We start from the raw sequence: 20,747 nt of genomic DNA on the forward strand, positions 1-20,747 counted from the left end.
AGAGGGGGAAGCCCGGGCTGTGGAGTTCACCTCTGGGTTTGGGTCCAACTTCTACCCCTTTGGAGCTTGGACCCTGGACAAATCTCTCAGCCCCACTGTGCTGTCACCTTGGGTATCCACGGGAAATGATGACACCCATCCCACAGATGTACGGCAAGGCTGTAGGCAAAAGGTCCTCCAAATGAGGCAGGCAAGACATGCATTCACTAACATCAGTGCTTTTTGGAGAAGAGGGACACGTTGGATGTTGCAGAGGGGAACCCAGGCCTTAGAATCAGCCCCGCCTGTGCATCTGGGGCAGCCACTTCCTAGCTCCGTGACCTCATGCACTTTCATCTCTCCGAGTTTCACTTTCTGAATCTGTACACCGGTGGGTGAGTGCTGGTCCCCACCTCCCCGAGCTGTTCAACACAGCCGGTGGAACATTCAGGAAGCCAGGGCCAGTCACTAGCACGACTAGCTCACAGGACATGTTCAGCAGGTCCGTTCATTTCTTTGCAAAGTGCAGCCATCCGTTCTCTCCAGACTATTTCACTGAATCCTAAATGCATCCCCCTCCAACATTTTAACATCTTTGAAGTCAGGACGAGCCTTAAAATCCATAGCATCTTAATGTTATAATTTGTCCCCTTTTCCTCGCCCCGTTTGTTGAAAAGACTGTCTTTTTCCCATTGTAGATTTTTGCCTCCTTCATCATAGATTACGGACCAGGTAAGTGTGAGTTTATTTCTGGGCTATCTTCTGTTCTGTTGATCTGTGCTGGTACCAGACTGTTTTGATCCCTGTAGCTTGGTGGTCTATCTTGAAACCTAGGATTGTGATACCTCCAGCTTTGTTCTTCTTTCTCAAGATGGTCTGGTTTTTGGTGGGGGCGTGGCTTGGGTGGTGCAGTCCGTTGAGCATCCGACTCTTGGTTTCAGCTCAGGTCATGGTCATCGGGTTGTGGGATCAAGCCCCGTGTCAAGGTCTACACTGGGTGCAGAGTCTGCTTAAGATTCTCTCTCTCCCTTTGCCCCTCCCCACCATGCTCACTCTTTCTCTCTCCCTCTCTAAAATAAATCAATCTTTAAAAAAAAGATGCTTTGGTTAGTCGGGAACTTTTGTCCAAAAAATAATAACGATAATAATAGGGGTACCTGGGTGGCTCAGTCGGTTAAGCACCTGACTTGATTTCGGCTCAGGTCATGATCTCAGGGTTGTGGGATCGAGCCCCACTTCAGGCTCCATGCTCAGTGGGGAGTCTGCTTGGGATTCCCTCTCTCTCCCTCTGCCCCTACCCCTGCTCATGCTTTCTTGCTCAAATACATAAATAAATCTTTAAAAAATAATAATAAGGGATAACTGGGGGGCTCAGTCAGTTAAGTCATGATCCCAGGGTCATGATCCCAGGGTCCTGGGATCAAGCCCCGCTTCGGGCTCTTTGATCAGTGGGGAGTCTGCTTCCCCCTCTGCCTGCCCCTCCCCCTGCTTGTGCTTTCATTGTCTTTCTCTCTCTGTCAAATAAATAAAATCTTTAAAAATAATAATAATAATTTGCCGCTTTTTCCCCCTGTCATAGCAACACAAAATCCTGGTGCATCACACAGAGTCACTGAAATAAATATACACCAGCATATAAATGTGCAAAATGAACACACCCAGTTCACAGATTTGGAAACCGAGACTCTGAAAGGTTAAAGCACCTTATACAAGGTCACAGAACTCCAGACACCACTCTAAAACACTCAGAGAAAGTATAAAAGTCATTTCACTTTAATACAAAATCATGTAAAGAAATGTTAGCAAAATCGAATGTTCGCTAAGTATCTGTGAAATCATCACTGGAATGTTGATACCATTTTTTCCTGGATTCTCTCCTCCTCATTCCCTTTGGGCTCAGGAAATTTGCTGCTGCTAAAGACCCAGGTCATCTGTGAGACCAGACGAGCAGAACGCACATCTGCACGCCGGAGGCTCCCCCCAGCAGCTGGTGTGCAGCAGGAAGTGGGCCTCGCTTTGCTTTCCTTCTGCTGTCTTGATTTCTTTGTGCCGCTTCCCCGGCCCTAGCCAAGCCTTCAGGGGTGTCCAGCTCTGCGGCCTGGGGAAAAAATGATCACGAGAGAGCCTCACCTCCTTCCTCCTTGGTGGCTTTCAGGGAAAACAGGTGAGCAAGTGCAGAGAGTATGCGTGGCACTGAGAGATGAGTTTGGAAGTCTTGGTGCGTCGCCTTCTTGAGTCCAAGAACCTCATAATAGTGCCTTTCGGTCTACATCTGCTTCCCCGATCGGAAAGAGAACCTGGGTGTAGAGAGAGAAGGGTATAGACGGAATGAAGCAGGGAGCGCAGAACCCTGCAGAATCGGGGACAGGCCCTTGCAGGCCACTGACTCAAACACTTTCTCAGGGCTCGGGGACGGGGCAGGCACGGTTCAGGGGGTTTCCATCAACTCATTTCACACTCATAACACCTCAATGAAGTCAGTGCCCTCAATATCCCTATTTTATAGATTAGCAAACTGAGGTCCTTCAAGGTTCAGTAACAGGCCCAGGGTCACACAGTAAGTTGCAGAACAAGGAGTTGGACCCAGAGTCCACTTATGCACGGGGCTATGCAGAAAAATGGTGTCTGAGCCTTTTTTTTTTTTTTTCTCTCTTAATTTCAGGAGGTTTTATTGTGGAGGAAGCATCCACGTTACCTACAATTATAAAACAGATCTTCAGAGTGAATAAAGATCGGCATGTAAATACTTGGAGAAAACCTAGATATCCTCCCAGAGTTGATTACCAAACGTTCAGTGTTTCCCCCTGACCTATGCAAAGTTTTGAAAAGGAAGAAATCTCTCTGGGGTTGATCACAAAATTCAATCTGCAGCTATGAGAAAGACCCAGAGCTGGCTGGAGGGTTGGAAAGCCAGTGACGGGGAAAGGGGCTGGTGCTTCTTGTCAGAGGCAAAGCCCCCGAGCACTGAGTGAGGTTAGCAGCTCTGCCCACAATGGCTGGGGCAGGCCCTAGACTAGTGTTGGGATCCAGGCATCAGGGCTCAGCCGTCCTCCCCTCAGCCTGTACATATCCCCCCCACCCGCCTGTTCCCTGTCTCAGGAAGTGACATCACCCCCACCTCGTCATTCATGCCAGGACCCCGGTAGTTGTTCTCAGCTCCTCCCCCCATCTGCTATATGTTAGTCATCCTGCCCCAAATATGTTCCTAATCCCGACACTCCTCATCTCCTGCACTGCCACCGCCCCAGTCCAAGTCACCACGATGAGCACTACGGCCCTCCTGCCGCCCCCTGCAATCCACTCAGACGACAGCCAGAATGACTGTGTCACTCTACAGAGCTGACTAAGTCATTTCTCACCTCACACCCCTCCGTGGTTCCCCACTGCCCTCAGGATAAAGCCCCAAACCCTTCTTAGCACGACCTACTTCCTCAGAAAGCCATTCATTCATTCATTCATTCTATTTTAGCTATTCATTCATTCATTCAATTAATGAGCTCGTCTGCCCATGAAATTGTGGCCTCATGCTCATTAGACACATGACCTCAGGCTAGCTTGTGCACAGAACAAACAGCTTATTTTTGCTGTATCAGGCTCAAACTCTAAGGGGCCCTAAGGGGTGGGGGCGGTGTACTGATGCCCCGGCTCCCTCCCCACCAGGCCTGGTCTTACTAGTTGCTGTGTCCCTCTGCCGACCACCCCCTTCCCTTTCCCTCATAGGTCCTGCACTCCCATTGCCATACTGGGCTGCTTCTCTATCCCTTGCTGGTTCCCTTAACCCCGCTCACATCTGGAAGATGTCCCTTCTTTAAAGCTTTTCAGTCACTCCCTTAAAGTGTGCTATTCGTTTCTTGCCAGGACTCTGGCAAGAGTCCCTCCCACACCCCCCATCGCTCATCCACATTAAGTGCCTGGCCCCCACAGGCATTTTTTTTTTTTAAAGATTTTATTCATTTATTTGAGAGAGAAAGAGCATGAGGGGAGAGAGGTCAGTGGAAGTAACAGACTCCCTGCCGAGCAAGGAGCCCACCACGGGACTCGATCCCAGGACTCCAGGATCATGACCTGAGCCAAAGGCAGCCGCTTAACCAGCTGAGCCACACAGGCGCCCCTCCCATAGGCATTTTTAAAAAATATTTTATTTATTTATTTGACAGAGAGAACACAAGCAGGGGGAGTGGCAGGCAGAGGGAGAGGGAGAAGCAATCTCCCTGCAGAGCAGAGAAGCAGGGCTCCGCTCAGTCTCAGGATGCTGGGATCCTCAGCTGAAGGCAGGCACTTAACCACTGAGGCACCCAGCACCCCCCTCCATCCCGTCCCACCCCCCCCAGGCATTTGAGGTCCCTGACCGAGTCTGTCCGAGGAGTCGGGGGCTGGTACTTGTCACCAGGCCAGACATTCCCAGAGCAGCCAAGGCAAATGGGCTGTTCATGGAGCAAGAGGGAAAGGGGCGCCTCAGTGTACTGACGCTTGTCAGCTGAGAAGGCGTCTCTCAAAGTGTAATCCAAGGGTTCTCTACATCAGAGTTACCGATGGAATTTATCAGAACTCCAGATTTCTGGGCTTTATCCTGGATTTGACTTCTGAGAATCTGAATTTTATTTTATTTTATTATTTTTTTAAGATTTTGTTTATTTGTTTGACAGAGAAAGAGAGAGAGAGGAGGAAACAGGCTCCCTTCTAAGCAGAGAGCCTGATGCGGGGCTCGATCCCAGGACCCTGAGATCACGACCTGAGCCGAAGGCAGAGGCTTAACCCACTGAGCCACCCTGGCACCCGAGAATCTGAATTTTATTTTTATTTAATTTTTTAAAAAGATTTTATTTATTTTTTTGACAGACAGAGATCATAAGTAGGCAGAGAGGCAGGCGAGGGTGGGGGGGAGCAGGCTCCCCACAGAGCAGAAAGCCCGATGCGGGGCTCGATCCCAGGGTCCTGGGCTGAGCTGAAGGTAGAGGCTTTAACCCACTGAGCCACCTGGGCGCCCCGAGAATCTGAATTTTAAACAAGACCCACATTCTGGGTGCCTGGGTGGCTCAGTGGGTTAAAGCCTCTGCCTTCAGCTCAGGTCACGATCCCAGGGTCCTGGGATCGAGCCCCACATCAGGCGGGCTTTCTGCTCCGTGGGGAGCATGCTTCCTCCTCTCTCTGCCTGCCTCTCTGCCTACTTGTGATCTCTGTCTGTCAGATAAATAAAAAAATTAAAAAAAAAAAGACCCCACATTCTATGGTTTGAGCCTTAGCACCCGAAGAAATGAGGGATTAACAAGGGAGCATAAACACGAAGGACGTATTCAAAGGAAATCACGTTATGTGTCCCAACGATGGGAGACACAGGGTCCCCTAAAGTTGGAAGTAAGAGCGGGTCAGTGCCTTAGTCAATTAAGGTTCTGCCTTCAGCAGGGGTCATGATCCCGGAGTCCTGGGATCAAGCCCCGCATTGGGCTACCCGCATAGCCTCCTCTCTCTCCCTCTGCCCTTCCCCCCACTTGTGCTGTTTCTCTCTCTCTCAACTAAATAAATAAAATCTTAAAAAAAAAAAAAGAAGTTGGAGGTAAGAGAGGTAATGAATCAGCCGCCCCTGCCCCTTTTTAAGTAATTCCACAATCAACGTGGGTCTCTAACTCATGACCCCAGATCAAGAGTCACATGTTCCTCCAACTGAGCCAAGCCCCCATGAATCCCCCTTAAACTCTAATAATTCTCGTTGTTTTTGTTGTTGTTGTAGTATTATTCTATCACAGGGAGGCAGTAGTGTAGAATCTGGACTTCTCGGGTTCAAATCCTGACTTTACTCTTTACCATCTGGGTGACCTCAGGCAAATTACTTTGCCCCCTAGTATCTGTTTCTCCACCTGTAGAATGGAGATGTGGCCGTTCCTACCGCACAGGGTCACTGTGAAGAGTCTATGAATTAATATAGGTCAAGTGCTTAGACTACTGCCTAACAGATCTCACGATAGTCCAGCCCCGAATTTTCCTATCAGCCGTAGCACCACCAACCAGGACGTCCCCACCCAGGGTAGCTGGCCAGTCTCCTCCGGCCTCCACTCCTTCCCTCGGCAACGATTCAGTGGCAATGGGGCAGCAAATAACTCACAGCTTCCTTATGATTGTCTTCTCCTCCTTGTTACTGCCGGCCTTGCTGGTCCTGGCGACAAGGGCGTCTTTTTCTCTTCTTCCTCCTGCACCTTCTCTTGGTGGAATCAGACCACTGGGGAAAAGGGGACGAATAAAAGGCTTGTTTTACTGCAGACCTGTCTGTGCCGCTCTGAAAGTAAAGAGTCTTAATAATAATTATTATTATTATTATTATTATACTAGTATCATTGAAAGCTAGAACCAGAGAGATTCTGCTTCTAATAAGGAGAATCTTCCCCCCACCTTTCCCATGTTGATACCTCTTCTTTCTTTCTCTTGTCTAAATGCATTGGCTAGTACTTCAAGCTTCTCCACTTTCTAGGAATATGGCCACGTATCAATTCTCTAACTTAAGCCTTGATTTTTCTCGTCAATAAAATGAGGATAGTAAGAGGGACGTCTGGACGGCTCAGTCAGTTAAGTGTCTGCCTTCAGCTCAGGGCCCTGGGATCGAGCCCCACATCAGGCTCCTTGCTCAGTGGGGAGCCTGCTTCTCCCTCTGCCTGCCACTCCTCCTGCTTGTGCATGCGCTCTCTCTCCCTCTCTCTCTCTTTCTGACAAATAAATAAATAAATAAAATCTTTAAAGGAAAATGAGAACAATAAGATTAACTGCCTCCCAGGATCAAGTAATTAAGTGAGATAATACATAGCACCTGACATTAGAGCAGTGAACAAAACAGATGAAATTATCTCCTATCATGCAAATTTATGTTTTTCCATTGGGGAAAGAAGCAGTCAATAAACAGATCAGTTGGGGCGCCTGGGTGGCTCAGTCACTTAAGTGTCTGCCTTTAACTCAGGTCATGATCTTGGGGTCCTCGGGTTGAGCGCCACCTTGGGCTCCCAGCTGAGCAAAGAGTCTGCTTCTGCCTCTCCCTCTGCCCCTCCCCTCCCACTTGTGCTCTCTCCCTCTCACATAAACAAATAAAATCTTTTAAAAATTAAACAAATAAATTAAGTAAAATAAAAGCTATAGTAAGTCAGATGGTAATAAGAGTTCAATTTGTATTGATTGATAAGCTATTGGGGTCAGCTGACTTAAAGACGACCAGAGTATTTCCCCGGACTTAATGTGCAGAAGCTGGAAGAAAGCTGTGCTCTCTCACCTGTCCCGCTGGGACTGCCAGCAGCCACGTTTTCTAAGATTCCTAGAAGGTGTGTCTACAACACAAGACAATGAGGCCAACATGGAGAAACAAGGAGGAAAGAAAGAGGACGTAGCTGCAGGTTTTTTTCTTTATTTGTGCAAGCAGTCGCAAGATCCCCGCCAGCTACGTGGGTTAATAAATTCCCTTTTGCACTTGAGCTAGTTTGAATTGGATTTCTGTCACTTGCAACCAAAAGAAGGCTGACCACAGCGCAATGTGGCAGTGTGCGCAATGCTTCATACACTGCTTATTAACCGCACTTAGGTCTCTTGTTGTGGCATCGGCTGGTTCATTTATACCTGTGGTGCTGCCCCTTCCTACAGACCGGATCGTGTCTCCCAGAATCCAAGTGTTGAAGCCCCAAGCCCCAGTGTAATGGTATTGAGAGATGGGGCCTTTGGGAGACAATTAAGCTTGGATGAGGTCAAGAGGGTGGGGGCCCCATGGTTGGGTTGGAGCCCTTGTCAGAGGAGATGTCTGAGGGCTTCCTCTCTTTGCCATGTGCAAGAAGCCACGAAGAGTCAGAATGAACCCGCTGGCACCCTGATCTTGGACTTCTAGCCTCCAGAATTGCGAGAAAAACATGTTTATTGTTTGAATCACCCAGTCTATGGTATCTCGTTTTCGCAGCCCCGCAGACTGAGACATCTCTGCGAGACAGCAGGCTTCATCCTTCTCTCTCCTTTGCAAAGAGAGAGTTCTTATTATTTAATATTATTATTTACATATTTATGACAGTATTAATGCATCATTAATTTATTATTAATAACCCCCCTTTTCTATTATCTATTGTTACATAAACCCTAAAGCCATAGTGATTTTTTTATTTTTTTATTTTTTATCTTCATTTTTAAAAGATTTTATTTATTTATTTGACAGACAGAGATCACAAGTAGGCAGAGAGACAGGCAGAGAGAGAGGAAGGGAAGCAGGCTCCCGGCCGAGCAGAGAGCCCGATGCGGGGCTCAATCCCAGGACCCTGAGATCATGACCTGAGCCGAAGGCAGAGGCTTTAACCCGCTGAGCCACCCAGGCGCCCCAGCCATAGTGATTTTAAACAATGAAGATCTATGGCTTCTCATGGTGGCTCCATTGCTTATGGGTCATGTGGGGGCTGGGCACAGCTGGGACCGTCTGCTGGGGCCCCTCTGTTCTTTGTGTGACGTCTCCATGGTACTACCCTGGGCTTGCTCATAGTACTGTGATCTCAAGCATTCCACGAGGACCAAAACGGAAGCTGCAACAGGCCTCCCCTGACCTCAGAAGCCAAACAGCATCGCTTCCACCACATTCCATCGGCCAAAGCAAGTCGCCGGGCTGCCCAGACTCAAGAAGAAAGAAAAATAAGACTCTGCCTCTTGAGGGGGTAGAAAAGGCTCACTGCAGAGGGCATGCAGGACGGGAAGAACTATGGCCATCTTCGGAAGCAGGCTACGACGTCTGCCCCAAGGAAAAACCACCACTGGTATGACCTTGGACCTCGAAACTGATGCAGTTGCTAGGAGACTACCTCAGCTGACGTGCGGGTTTTTCCAGAATACAGGACCCAAGTGAGTCAACAGAATCCTGCCATCAGCTGTCCTCAACCAGATGGGAAGGACACGGCTGCTGCTCTCCGGGAATTCAAAACTGGAAAGCAAGCATGTCGCTCTATTCGCCACCAAGCTGCTCAAAACCCAGCAGTTCAGCCGATCCCGTCCTTAACTACCTGTGTCTGAAGTACTTATTCAATGAGAGGAAGACAGGTCTTTCCATTAACATGGTTCCAACCTCAGCAGAACGAAGGTGATTAAATTCCTGTTGGCAGAACTCAGCCCTTTCGGATTTGGCTTGCTAGAACATTTTTACTGTACAGCTCCTCCTTCAGGGATCCTACATTGAATGGATTTATTTATTTTTTCAATATTTTATTTATTTATTTGAGAGACAGAGACAGAGAGAGAGCCTGAGTCGGGGGGGAGGGGCAGAGGGAGAGGGAGAAGCCGACTTCCAGCTGAGCAGGGAGCCAGACCTGGGGCTCCCAAGATCACGACCGGAGCGAAGGCAGACGCTTCACTGACTGAGCCCCCCCAGGCGCCCCTGAGTCAGCATATTTCTTCCTTCTAAACTTTCAGAGTCCAAACATGGCATGATAACTAAATGCACAGGCTCTGATATCAGGCTGTCTGAGGTCACATCTCACTATTGCCACCATCAGCTATGGGACTTCAAGCAGGTACCTGATCTTCATGATCCATAGAACACCTTGGAGATGACACTACCTTAGCTCACCTTGCTCTGAGCACTAGCGGAAATGATGGTTGCAGTACACTGGGCAGAACGCCTGGCATGCAGGGTGCGGTGACAAACATTAGCTGGCCCCGAGTTTTTATTCTCCTGGGCTTTCCTTCTTCTGTCTCTAAGGGAATCTGCTTTAACTCAACGGTTTCCTGGAATTATTCGACCACATAGCCCCCTTTCTTTTCCTCCCTTCCTTCCTTCCTTTCTTCCAAGTCCCCTTTTCGAGAAGCACTTACACAAAAGGAAACATTTTGGAAAACAGGGTGCAAATGGATACAGCAAAGTGCAAACCCAATAGGTCAACAGCGTCCTATTTCCTCTTTTGCAGGTCCTACAACCTATTCCCTACACGTGTTATTGTGATTTTTTTTTTTTTTTAGGATTTTATTTTTAAGTATTCTCTACACCCAACACGGGGCTCGAACTTATGACCCTGCGACCAAGAGCTGCGTGCTCCACCGACTAAGCCAGCCGGGTGCCCGTACTGTGATCTTTTTCAGCTTTTTTTTTTTTTTTTTAAGATTTTATTTGTTTATTTGACAGAGATCACAAGTAGGCAGAGAGGCAGGCAGAGAGAGAGGGGGAAGCAGGCTCCCTGCCGAGCAGAGAGCCCAATGCGGGGCTCGATCCCAGGACTCTGGGATCATGGTCTGAGCTGAAGGCAGAGGCTTAACCCACTTGAGCCACCTAGGCGCCCCATCTTTTTCAGCTTTTAATTGTTATCTAATTTCAATTTTACAGAAAAATTTTAAGATTAGTATGAGGAATTCCCACATACTCTTTACCCAGACCCCCCCCCCCAATTGTTTCTCTGCATATCTATCTATTTGCCTACCTACCTACCTGCCTATCCATCTATCTGTCCATCCGCCCACCCACCTACCCATCCATCCACGTATCTGTTTTCTTCCTGAACCACCTGAGAGTAAGCTGGAGACATCCTAGCCCTTATCTCTGAGTACTTCAGTGTGTATTTCTAAAGAACAAGGACATGGTCTTATCTAACCAAGTAGTTCAGTTATCAAGCTACCACATTGATATTTTATTTTAAAGATTTATTTATTTATTTGTGAGAGAGAGAGAAAGCATGCACACGTCTAGTGAGCAGGGGGAGGGGGAGAGGGAGAATCCTGAAGCAGATTCCCTGCTAAGCTCAGAGCCCAGGGGCACCTTGGTGGCTCAGTTGTTAAGCGTCTGCCTTCAGCTCGGGTCATGATCCCAGGGTCCTGGAATCGAGCCCCGTGTCCGGCTCCCTGCTCAGTGGGGTGCCTGCTTCTCCCTCCCCCACTCCCCCTGCGTGTGTTCCCTCTCTCGCTGTGTCTCTCACTGTCAAATAAATAAATAAAATCTTAAAAAAAAAAATTAAGCTCAGAGCCCGACCCTGGGCTCGATTCCAGGACCCTGAGACCAGACCTGAGCCAAAACTAGAATCGGATGCTTAACTGATTTTGCCACCCAGGTGCCCCCTTTTTTTAGAAAAAGATTTTATTTATTTGATAGAGAACAGGAACAAGGGGGAGCGGCGGGTAGAGTGAGAGGGAGGAACAGACTCCCTGCTGAGCAGGGAGCCTGATGTGGGGCTCAATCCCAGGACCCTGAGATCATGACCTGAGCTGAAGGCAGGCGCTTAACCTAAGGAGCCACCCAGGCGCACCTCCCCCCATTTTTAAAAAAGTAGGCTCCACACCCCATGCGGGGGCTTGAATTCAGGACCCCGAGATCAAGACTTGCATGCTCTATCAACGGAGCCAACGAGGTGCCCCTTGCGTTTGACCTTTTAAAACACTAAATCGGGGGCGCCTGGGTGGCCCAGTCGGTAGAGCTTCTGACTTGTAATCTCAGGGTAGTAAGTTCAAGCCCCACACTGGGCATGGAGCTTCCTTAAAAAAAAAAAAAAAAAAAAAACACAAATAAAGCAAGCAGTAAACCAGATCTTGTCATTTCCTTGATTAAAACTCTCCAGTGACTCCTCACTACCCTTACAATAAAAGTAGAATCCTTCCCGGGGCTCACTAGGCACACCTCTCATTGTCTACCTGGGCTTCCAGCATGCTGGGTCTCTCAAAATGGAGACGGTGGTTCCCCCCTCAGGGTCTTAGGGCTTCTCACTCCTCTCTTGCCCTACTGATCTTTCCATGGTCGGCTGCTTCTTGTCATTCGCCTCAGAGGGGTCTTCACTGACTATCCCATGTAAAACAGGCCCCTCTTAAAGCCTCTGCCTTCGGCTCAGGTCATGATCCCAGGGTCCTGGGATCGAGCCCCGCATTGGGCTCTCTGCTCAGCACGGAGCCTGCTTCCCCCTCTCTCTCTCTGCCTGCCTCTCTGCCTACTTGTGATCTCTGTCAAATAAATAAATAAATAAAATCTTTAAAAAAATAAAAGTAAAAATAAAACAGGCCCCTCCTCCAGCCCCCAGCCCTTTGCTGCCATATGTCACCTTGGTTTTTTTGTGTGTGTTTTTTTTTTAAGATTTTATTTATTTGCTTGACAGAGATCACAAGTAAGCAGAGAGGCAGAGAGAGGGAGAAGCAGGCTCCCCGCTGAGCAGAGAGCCCGATGTGGGGCTCGATTCCAGGACCCTGGGATCATGACCTGAGCTGAAAGCAGAGGCTTAACCCTCTGAGCCACCAAGGCGCCCCCTTTTTTTTTTTTGTTTTGTTTAGAGAAGGAGAGAGAGAGAGAGAGAAAGAGGAGGGAGGAGGGGCAGAAGGAGAGGGAGAGAGAGCATCTCGAGCAGGCTGCACACCCAGCAAGGAGTGTGACACAGGGCCCGCTCCCACAACCCCGAGATGATGACCCGAGCCAAAATGAGATGAAGACTGGACGCCCAACCGACTGCGCCCCCCAGGCACCCCGTCACCTTGGCTTCCAGTCTTTGGAGCACTTACCACCACTACCCTGCTTGTCCATCTCAGACTTCCTTGTCACTTGCCTGTCTTCCCCCTAGACTAGCACGGACTGCCTCTGTTTTGTTCACTGCTACAGCCCGGGGCCAGGAACAGGGCCTGGCACCGAGCAGGTCTCCATAAACTGGCCGCGCGAACCGAGGGACAAAGAGCGCGTCAAGGAGCTGCGGGCAGGGCCGGCCTGGCGGTGTGGGGTGCCCGGGGCAGCCCAGCCCCACCTCTTGTAGCACTGCAGCTCCTCCTGCACCACCAGCAGCTGCGACTTGAGCTTGTTGCGCTCCTGGAGCACGTCCCGCAGCTCCTGGAGAGTGAAGCGGGGTCGGTTGGGATCTGTCAGGTCAACCACCATTTTGTCCGGTCCCAGGTCTACCTGTAAGGAAAGACGTTGGCGAATGGTAAAGAAGCAAGAGTTCTAAGTACCATTTTCCTAAGAAAAGAACCAGGGCTCCTTGGGGGAATGTCCGATGCCAGGGCTGGACCAGGGAAACTTCGAGATGAACCTGGAATGTTCCCTGGTGTAAGGGATGGAGGCGTATCAGAACGACAGTCCAAAGGAGCTCCCACTGGCCAGACTGAGAACAAGCTGAGTATCAGAATGAATAATAACAATCACCCTTTGAATAAAAAGAGAATTCAGGAGTTCGTACTTAAAATTTAAAAATTTAAATTAGTTAATTAATGGGAATGTGATGGTTAATTTTTTGTGTCTGCTTGGCTGGGCTAAGGATTGCCCAGCTAGCTGGTTAAACATTATTTCATGGTGTGTCTATGAAGGTGTTTCTGGAAGACATGAGCCTTTGGACCGATGCACTGAGAAGAGCAGACGGCCCTCCCCGATGGGTGGGCGGGCATCGTCCAATCCACTGAGGGCCTGAATAGAACAAAAGGAGGAATGAGGGTAAATTCTGAGCTCTGTCTGTTGATGGGGGACAGCCTCCTTCTTGGGCCCTCAGACTTCGACACTCCTGGTCCCTGGGCTTTTGGTCCCAGGCTGGGACTTACACTGCCGGCCCCCCGGCCCAGTTAAGACTTCCTGGTTCTCTAGCTTGCAGAAGGAAGGCTGTCTCAGCCTCCGTACACGTACGAGCCAAGGCCTCAAATATCTCTCCTCTTCATATGGATAGCTGTATCCACTATTGGTTCTGCTTCCCTGGAGAACTCTGACTCAAACAGGGAAAGAAGAGGGGAATCTGTGCTTTACAGCAGAAGACCAATTAATGCGTGTAGAAGACGAGAGAGTGGAACAATCATCCTTTTGGGGTGCCTGGCGGGCTCAGTCCGTAGCTTGGAGTTGTGGGCTTAAGCCCCATGGTCGGTGTAGAGATGACTTAAAAATAAAATCTTCACCAGAAAAAAACAAAAACAAAAACATCGTTTTTTAACCAACTTTGTAATGATTGGCTCAGGGAAAACTAATGAATGGATCTAAAAACTTTTGGGTGAAAGCTTGTCGGGGAACAGAGTATTTTCCACAGTTTCAAAGTATTTTCCCACAAGTACTTATGAATTACAAGGAGGAATAAAGGCCCCTATACAGTGCAGAAATCTTGCAGACACCACATTAACCAAGGGCTACAAGTTGACATCACCAATAATGACCAACGGAGACAAGTGCCTCCTGATAACAAGGACTGTGACACAGCATCGCTTCAGGGCTGTTCCCGCTAAACACAACACATATCACTTGGATCCACCCATGACACCTCAGAACAAACCCAAATCGAAGGACACTCTACCAACCCATCCACAATCTTAAAAAATGTCGAGGTCATAAAAAGACAAGGAAAAGCTGAGGAAGTGTTCCTCAGGTGACTGAAGAGATGTGTCAGCCAAAGGTAGTGTGTAACCTGGGACTGGGTCCTGCACCAGAAAAAGGATGCCGTAAAGGACATTATTGTGCATTTTGCATAGGGGCAATATATTAGGTCTTTGTATCCTGTCACTTTTTCCCTCTGAGTTTGGTCATTTACTTGCTGTGCAATAGTATGTCTTGTGGGATACTCACTGAAGTATTCAGGGTAAAGGACCCTAATTTTTTTTGGTTTGTTTAAAGATTTTATTTATTTATTTGACAGAGAGAGAGAGAGCACAAGCCAGGGAGTGGCAGGCAGAAGGAGAAACAGGCTCCCGGCTAAGCAAGGAGCCAGATGCGGGGCTCGATCTCAGGACCCTCAGATCATGACCTGAGCCAAAGGCAGACGCTCAACCAACTGAGCCACCCAGGCGCCCCAGATCCTAATTGTCAACTAATCCTGCAACTTACATAATGTCTGCTCAGATCATTAAAGAAAACTAGTAGTGGAAATATAATATATACACATACTGTTTCTGTATATGCATACATACATACCCATATATGTGTTTTGTGTGCGTATATATACACTTTGGTGTGTATCTTCTAAGACATACTACACACTACACACACACAAAACTGAAGACAACACCTGAATCCCGGTGAAAGGTATACAGGTGTTCATTGTGCTTTTCCTGCAACTTTTTCATAGGATTGAAATGTTTTCTAACTAAAATTTAAGCAACTGTTTGAAAACAACCTACATGTCCATGAACAGTAGCCCAGTTAAGGAAAAACTAAGGCAGAACCACACCAGAATGTTGTGCAGCTGATGGAGAGAACAAGACACAGTATAAAGAGATAGTAGTAACAGTGAGCACGTTCCTGCTATCAGACTGACCCGGATCAGGGTGTTTGAACACCCCCCGGGCACCGGTGCTGATTGCGGAGGCATGAGCCTCCTTGGCTCCGAGAAGTGTAATTTAACGACATGTTATCTGAATTTCAGATGCTGCTTTCCCTTTGATCCGGTGCCTCCATTTCCTCAAGACACTCTCCCTCAGGAGCCAAATAGTTTCAGTGTTGCATGTGCTAAGAGTAAATGGTCGGAACATAAACGTCTTTTGGTGGGAGACTGGTTAAAGCAGAGAATCGTAACCTTTTTTGTGCCACGGACCCTTTTGGCAGCCTGGGAAAGCCCACGCGGCGCCTCCTCCAAACAATGTGTTAAAATGTATAAAATGAAAGGCACAAAATTATAAGGAGACCAACTAAGAAGACATAACGCTCATCAAAATCTTCTAAAAACAAATTCATGATTAATATACCTGCCTCTTTATTAAATAAAGTGAGCTAGACGCAGGTCTGGTGAAATACTGAACAAAAAGGAAACTTTGAGATGTAAATGACACTGTAATGGGACATGAAAATATCTGTGATTTCCATCGGTGATCGTCACAGGCATTGCTAATATTACTGTAGTTTGTTGTCTATATTCACAAATATAGACAACATTTCACATGTGTGAAATGTTGACACATTTCAGCTGGAAGTTAATGAAAATGAAAATATAATTTTTTCCCATGCAAGGACATGGACCTCTTGGATTAGAATCAATGATTCCCTCGAGCATCCCAGAACTTCAGATTAAGAACCCTCAGCAGAACAATTGATAATACCATACAATGGAAGTTTTCCTCATTAAAAGACGAGGAAGCTCTCTCTGTCCTGCTTTAATTCACCTTTCATGGCATGTTAAGTGAAAATACACAAAAGGCAGAAATGGGTATATGTTATCATACCATTTGTGTAAAAAAGTGGAAACATATGTTCATATCTGCTTCTGTTTCCATGAAGTATCTCTGGAAGGATACACAAGAAACTGATCATTTAAATTTTTTCCAGGGAGGGCAAGTGGGCAGCTGGGGGTGGAAAGAAGTGGGGAGGTCGATTTTTCAAGGCAAATGCTTTTGCACCTTTTGAATTTGGAACTTAAATTTTTTTTTAAAAAGAGGGGCACCTGGGTGGCTCAGTCGGTTGGGCGCCTGCCTTCGGCTCGGGTCACGATCCCGGGGTCCTGGGATGGAGCCCTGCATTGGGCTCCCTGCTCAGCGGGGAGTCTGCTCTCTGCCCTCTCCCTCTGCCCCTTCCCCTGACTCATGCTGTCTCTCTCTCCCTCTCTCTCTCAAATAAATAAATTTTTAAAATCTTTAAATTTTTCTTTTTTTTTAAGGAAGGAAAGGGACGCCTGAGTGGCTCACGTCAGTTGGGCATCCAACTCTTGTTTTTGGTTCAGGTCATGATCTCAGGGTCATGAGACAGAGCCCCGGTTGGGCTCTGTGGTCAGCGTGGAGTCTGCTTGGGATTCTCTCTCTCCCTCTGCCCCTCCGCCCACTCATGACCCCTGTTTCTCTCTCAAAATAGATAAATAAATAAAATCTTAAAAAAGAAAGGAACCAAAAATACTTCACACCCATTCGAGTGGCTACTGTAAACAGACAAAACAGAATAGAACAAATGTTGGTAGGGAGGTAGGAAAGTTGGAATTCTTGGGTACTGCTGGCGGGGATGTAAGATGGTACACTCACTATGGAAAACCACATGGCAGAGCCTTAACAAATTAAAAATAGAATTATCCTAGGATCTAGCAATTCCACTTCTAACTATACACCCCAAAGCATTGAAAGCAGGGACTTGAAGAGATCTGTATACACCCATTTTTTTTTTAAAGACTTATTTATTTTTTGGGAGAGAGAAAGAGAGCATGTACGGGCAAGCAGGGGGAGGGGCAGAGGGAGAGAGAGAGAATCCTCAAGCAGACTCTCTACTGAGTAGGGAGCCCAACTCAGGCCTGGACGCCAGAACCCAGGATTGTGACCTGAGCCCAAGTCAAGAGTTGGACGCTGAATGGACTTGAGCCACCCGGGAACCCCAGTATATAGCCATGTTCACGGCCGCATTATTCACACTAGCCAAAAGGCGGAAGCAACCCAGGTGTCCATCGACAGGTGAATGGATAAACCGAGATCTACACAATGGAATACTATCCAGCTGCTAAAGGGAAGGAAATTCTGATACACACCACAATGTGGATTAACCCTGAAGACATTATGTTAAATGAAATAAGCCAGTGACAGAAGGGCAAATACCATATAATTCTACTTATATGAAGTGCCTGGAAGAGGCAAGTTCATAGAGATAGAACATGGACGGGGGAGGGGGAGTACGGAGCTGGTGTTTACTGGGGACAGGGTTTTCAGTTTTGCAAGATGAAAAGAATTTGGGCAGAAATGGAGAGGGATGGTTGCACAACCAGGTGAATGTACTTAATGACACTTAAGTGTGCACTTAAAAATGGCTGGGGTGGTAAATTTTATGTGTACTTTACCGCAATTAAAAATAACTTAAAAATTAAAAAACCCAGAAAAAAACAATAAGGTGTATTTTTACGAACTGCCTAGTGGTGCTAAACAAATTCATTCTCTCTGCTGCTTTCCCCGCCCCTATTCTTAACACTGCGGTTTGGGAGGAAAATGCCATCTCACTGCAGGCTTATAAAGCCTGTCCGCTGTGCCCCACACAGGAAATCACCCAGGTCCAGAGCACACGGTACACGGTCCGTGGTGCGGATCCCTCCATATCCTTCTTCCTGGGCTTGGAGGTGGCAGGGATGAGCTCAGAATGTGAGCAGAGCCATCCTGAGCAAGTCACTTAACTTCTCCTGAGTCTCAAAAGCCAGGCTATGCATCATAATACTCAACTATCTCTTATGATGGACAGTAAAGTAGAAATGTATACAAGCACAGTCGTCAACGGGGACAAATGAACCTAAAATAACTAGCAGGGAAGTGACCAGAAACCTTCACTTTTTTCCCTGCGAATGTCAGCAACTCTTTTTTCACTTGCCCTTTCTTGGGACGCTTCTCGGTTTGTGATCTTGTACTGCGGTTCTGGAGGAGGGGTACTTTACTTCTCCCATTTGACGGGAGCTCTGGGAGGGCAGAGTCCCCGTCTAATTTACCTCTGCGGCCCCAGGGTCCAGCACGGTGCGATCATTCATCAAATGTCATTCCAACAAATAAGGTCGAATGTCTGTACCGTGTGCAGTGGTGAAGACTGGCATCTCTGAGTTTAAATCCTGCCTGGACCTCTTACTTGCAGTAATCCTCTGGTAAATTTCTTAACTGTCCTATGCCTCCATTTCTGTAAAACGGGTATACTGATAGTAAGAGGACTAAATGAGATAGTCCACTTAGAACAGCTTTTTTTTTTTTTTTAAGTATGGCTGGAGAGCCATTAGTAAGTCATATTGATTTAATCAAGTGTAACAAGAATTTAAAATAGAATAGGCAAGTAAAGGGACGCCTGTGTGGCTCGGTCGGTTAAATGTCTGCTTTCAGCTCAGGTCATGATCCCAGGGTCCTGGGGTGGAGCCCCAGGTCTGGCTACCTGCTCAGGGGGGAGCCTGCTTCTCCCTCTGCCTGCTGCTCCCCCCTGCTTGTGTGTTCATGCACACACTCTCTCTCTCTAACAAACAAACAAAACCTTAAAAAAAAAGAAGATGCAAGTGTGATTGTGCATCATCTTTAATAAGGGTGAGTTAAGACAAATTATTTCTTAAAACTTTTGTTTCATCAATATTGGAAAGTGATATAACGGGTATTTTGTCAAATGGAGGCATAACATACATGCACTAATCTTGAGATTATAGCCTGGTGATTTTTAAAAAAATATCTCTTCACTTCCTTGTGTGTGTGGTTTTTTTTAATTAGTTATTTGCCAAAACCAAGAGTCTTGCAGTTAATGGACTGAGCTACCTAGGCGCTTCTTGATGATTTTTAACATAAGTACACACCCATGTAATCACACCCAGATAAGCTCCCATATCCCCCCCCCCCAACTGGGGCTACCATCAATCTGTCTTCTACAAATAGAGATAATTTTGCCTGTTCTTGAATTTCACATAGATCTATAGTAGGCTCCCTTTTGTGCCTGGATCCTGTCCCTTAGTGTAATGTCTGTGAGAGTCACGCACACGCTTGTGTGTGTTAGCATTCTGGTCTTTTTCACTGCTGTGTAGCATTCCATTGTGGGATCACACTATTTTAAAATCCATTCTTCGGTTGCCCTTGTTCTGGTTTGGCACAATTCTGAATAAAGGTGCTCAGAACATTCTCACGGCCATCTTTTGGTGGTCCTGCTGAATCAGAAACTCCTGGGGCCAGAGCCCAGAAATCTGTGCTTTAACCAACACTCCTGGTGGTTTCAGGGCAGAGAGCTAGGTCAAGTCAAAAAGGCCCGAAGCCCCTGATTCAGAGCAAACACAGCACAGGGCCCGGCACCTAGCAAGCGCTCGATAAATGTAACTCTGAGAGCGTTTCTCATCCGAGGGCTGGATGCTCCCCTCCCACGCAGCCCAGGCTGCTGCCGCAGCGCCCTGCCTGCCCGCACTCACCTCCCGGCCGGCCGCCGAGCCCTCCGTCCGCAGCCCCTCCACCTCCTTCCTGAGGTTGTCCCTCTCCATCCTCAGCTCCTCCACCGTCAGGTTACCCTCATTCACCAGCGTCTCCAGCATCTCCAGGACGCGGACGATCTTGAACTGCAGCTGTGTCACCCGGGGGTCGCTGCCCAGGGCCATCAGCTCGCGGCCCATCACGTAGGAGATGTCATATACGTCCTCGGCGGTCAGCTGGAAGGGGCTCTTGCCCAAAGCCCCCTCGGGCCCAGCCTCGTCCCCTTCGCCCTCCTCTTCTTCCTCCTCCTCTCGCAAAGGGGGCTCCTCCATGGCCACCCAGACCCCCGCGGCCACAGGAGCTGCTTTCTCAGAAACCCCAAACTTCTAACTTCCTCCCCGCGCGGAAAACTTTCCGCGGGGCTGAGACCCTGCCTGCCCCGGGCTGGGGGATGGCCCAGGAGCGGCCAATCAGCGCAGCCGAGGGGTGGGCCCGGGGCAGAAAGGCCGCGCTCTCGGGCTTCCAGGCCCAGACGCGGGGTGCACCGGCCCCGCTGAGGACATCGCAGGGGGGGCGGCCCCCAGGATGTGGTTTGGGGCACGAGAAGACAACAGAAAGGGAGGACAGCCGAGAAGAGGAACGGAGAGATTAAGGGGTGACCGCGATTGCTCCCGGCTGGGAGGTGTTGCCAACCGGGTGGGGGAGGGGCGGCCGCCTGAGCCCCGCCCCTGGTGACAGCCGCCGCCGCCGCCGCCGCCGGGTTTCCATGGAGACGGGGGCGGAGTTTCCACCGCAAGTCTGGGAGAGAGGGTAAAAAGCACACAACTTTTTCCTTTCTGTGCTCATGCTTTTCAGCCATAGAATTTGCATTCTACGTGGAGGAAGATCCGGGTCTCTGTTTGGGGGTATTTTCAGAAGCCTGCGGTAAAACAGAGGACAGCTGTTAGTGTCTGCGCGTGGGAGCCAAGAGACCCGGGTTGCACAGAACTCCCGGGCCCACCGTCGCCGGGATCTGCGGCATCTGACTTTCAATAAAATGGAGAGTC

The 20,747-nt window shown here is 48.4% G+C and overlaps 1 protein-coding gene across 1 annotated transcript; it reads right to left on the bottom strand.

Annotated features, from left to right (window-relative positions):
• Positions 1-1,729: 1,729 nt before the first annotated feature.
• Positions 1,730-20,469, bottom strand: RILPL2 (Rab interacting lysosomal protein like 2). Its single transcript, XM_080821486.1, has 4 exons — positions 19,704-20,469; positions 12,675-12,826; positions 6,080-6,193; positions 1,730-2,276 (listed from the first exon to the last, which is right to left on the bottom strand). The coding sequence occupies exons 1-4, from the start codon at positions 20,031-20,033 to the stop codon at positions 2,246-2,248; spliced, it is 627 nt and encodes a 208-aa protein (XP_080677612.1). The 5' UTR covers positions 20,034-20,469; the 3' UTR covers positions 1,730-2,245.
• Between the last annotated feature and the right edge of the window lie 278 nt (positions 20,470-20,747).

This window comes from Martes martes (assembly GCF_963455335.1).
Source record: "Martes martes genome assembly, chromosome: 13".
Taxonomy (NCBI): domain Eukaryota; kingdom Metazoa; phylum Chordata; class Mammalia; order Carnivora; family Mustelidae; genus Martes; species Martes martes.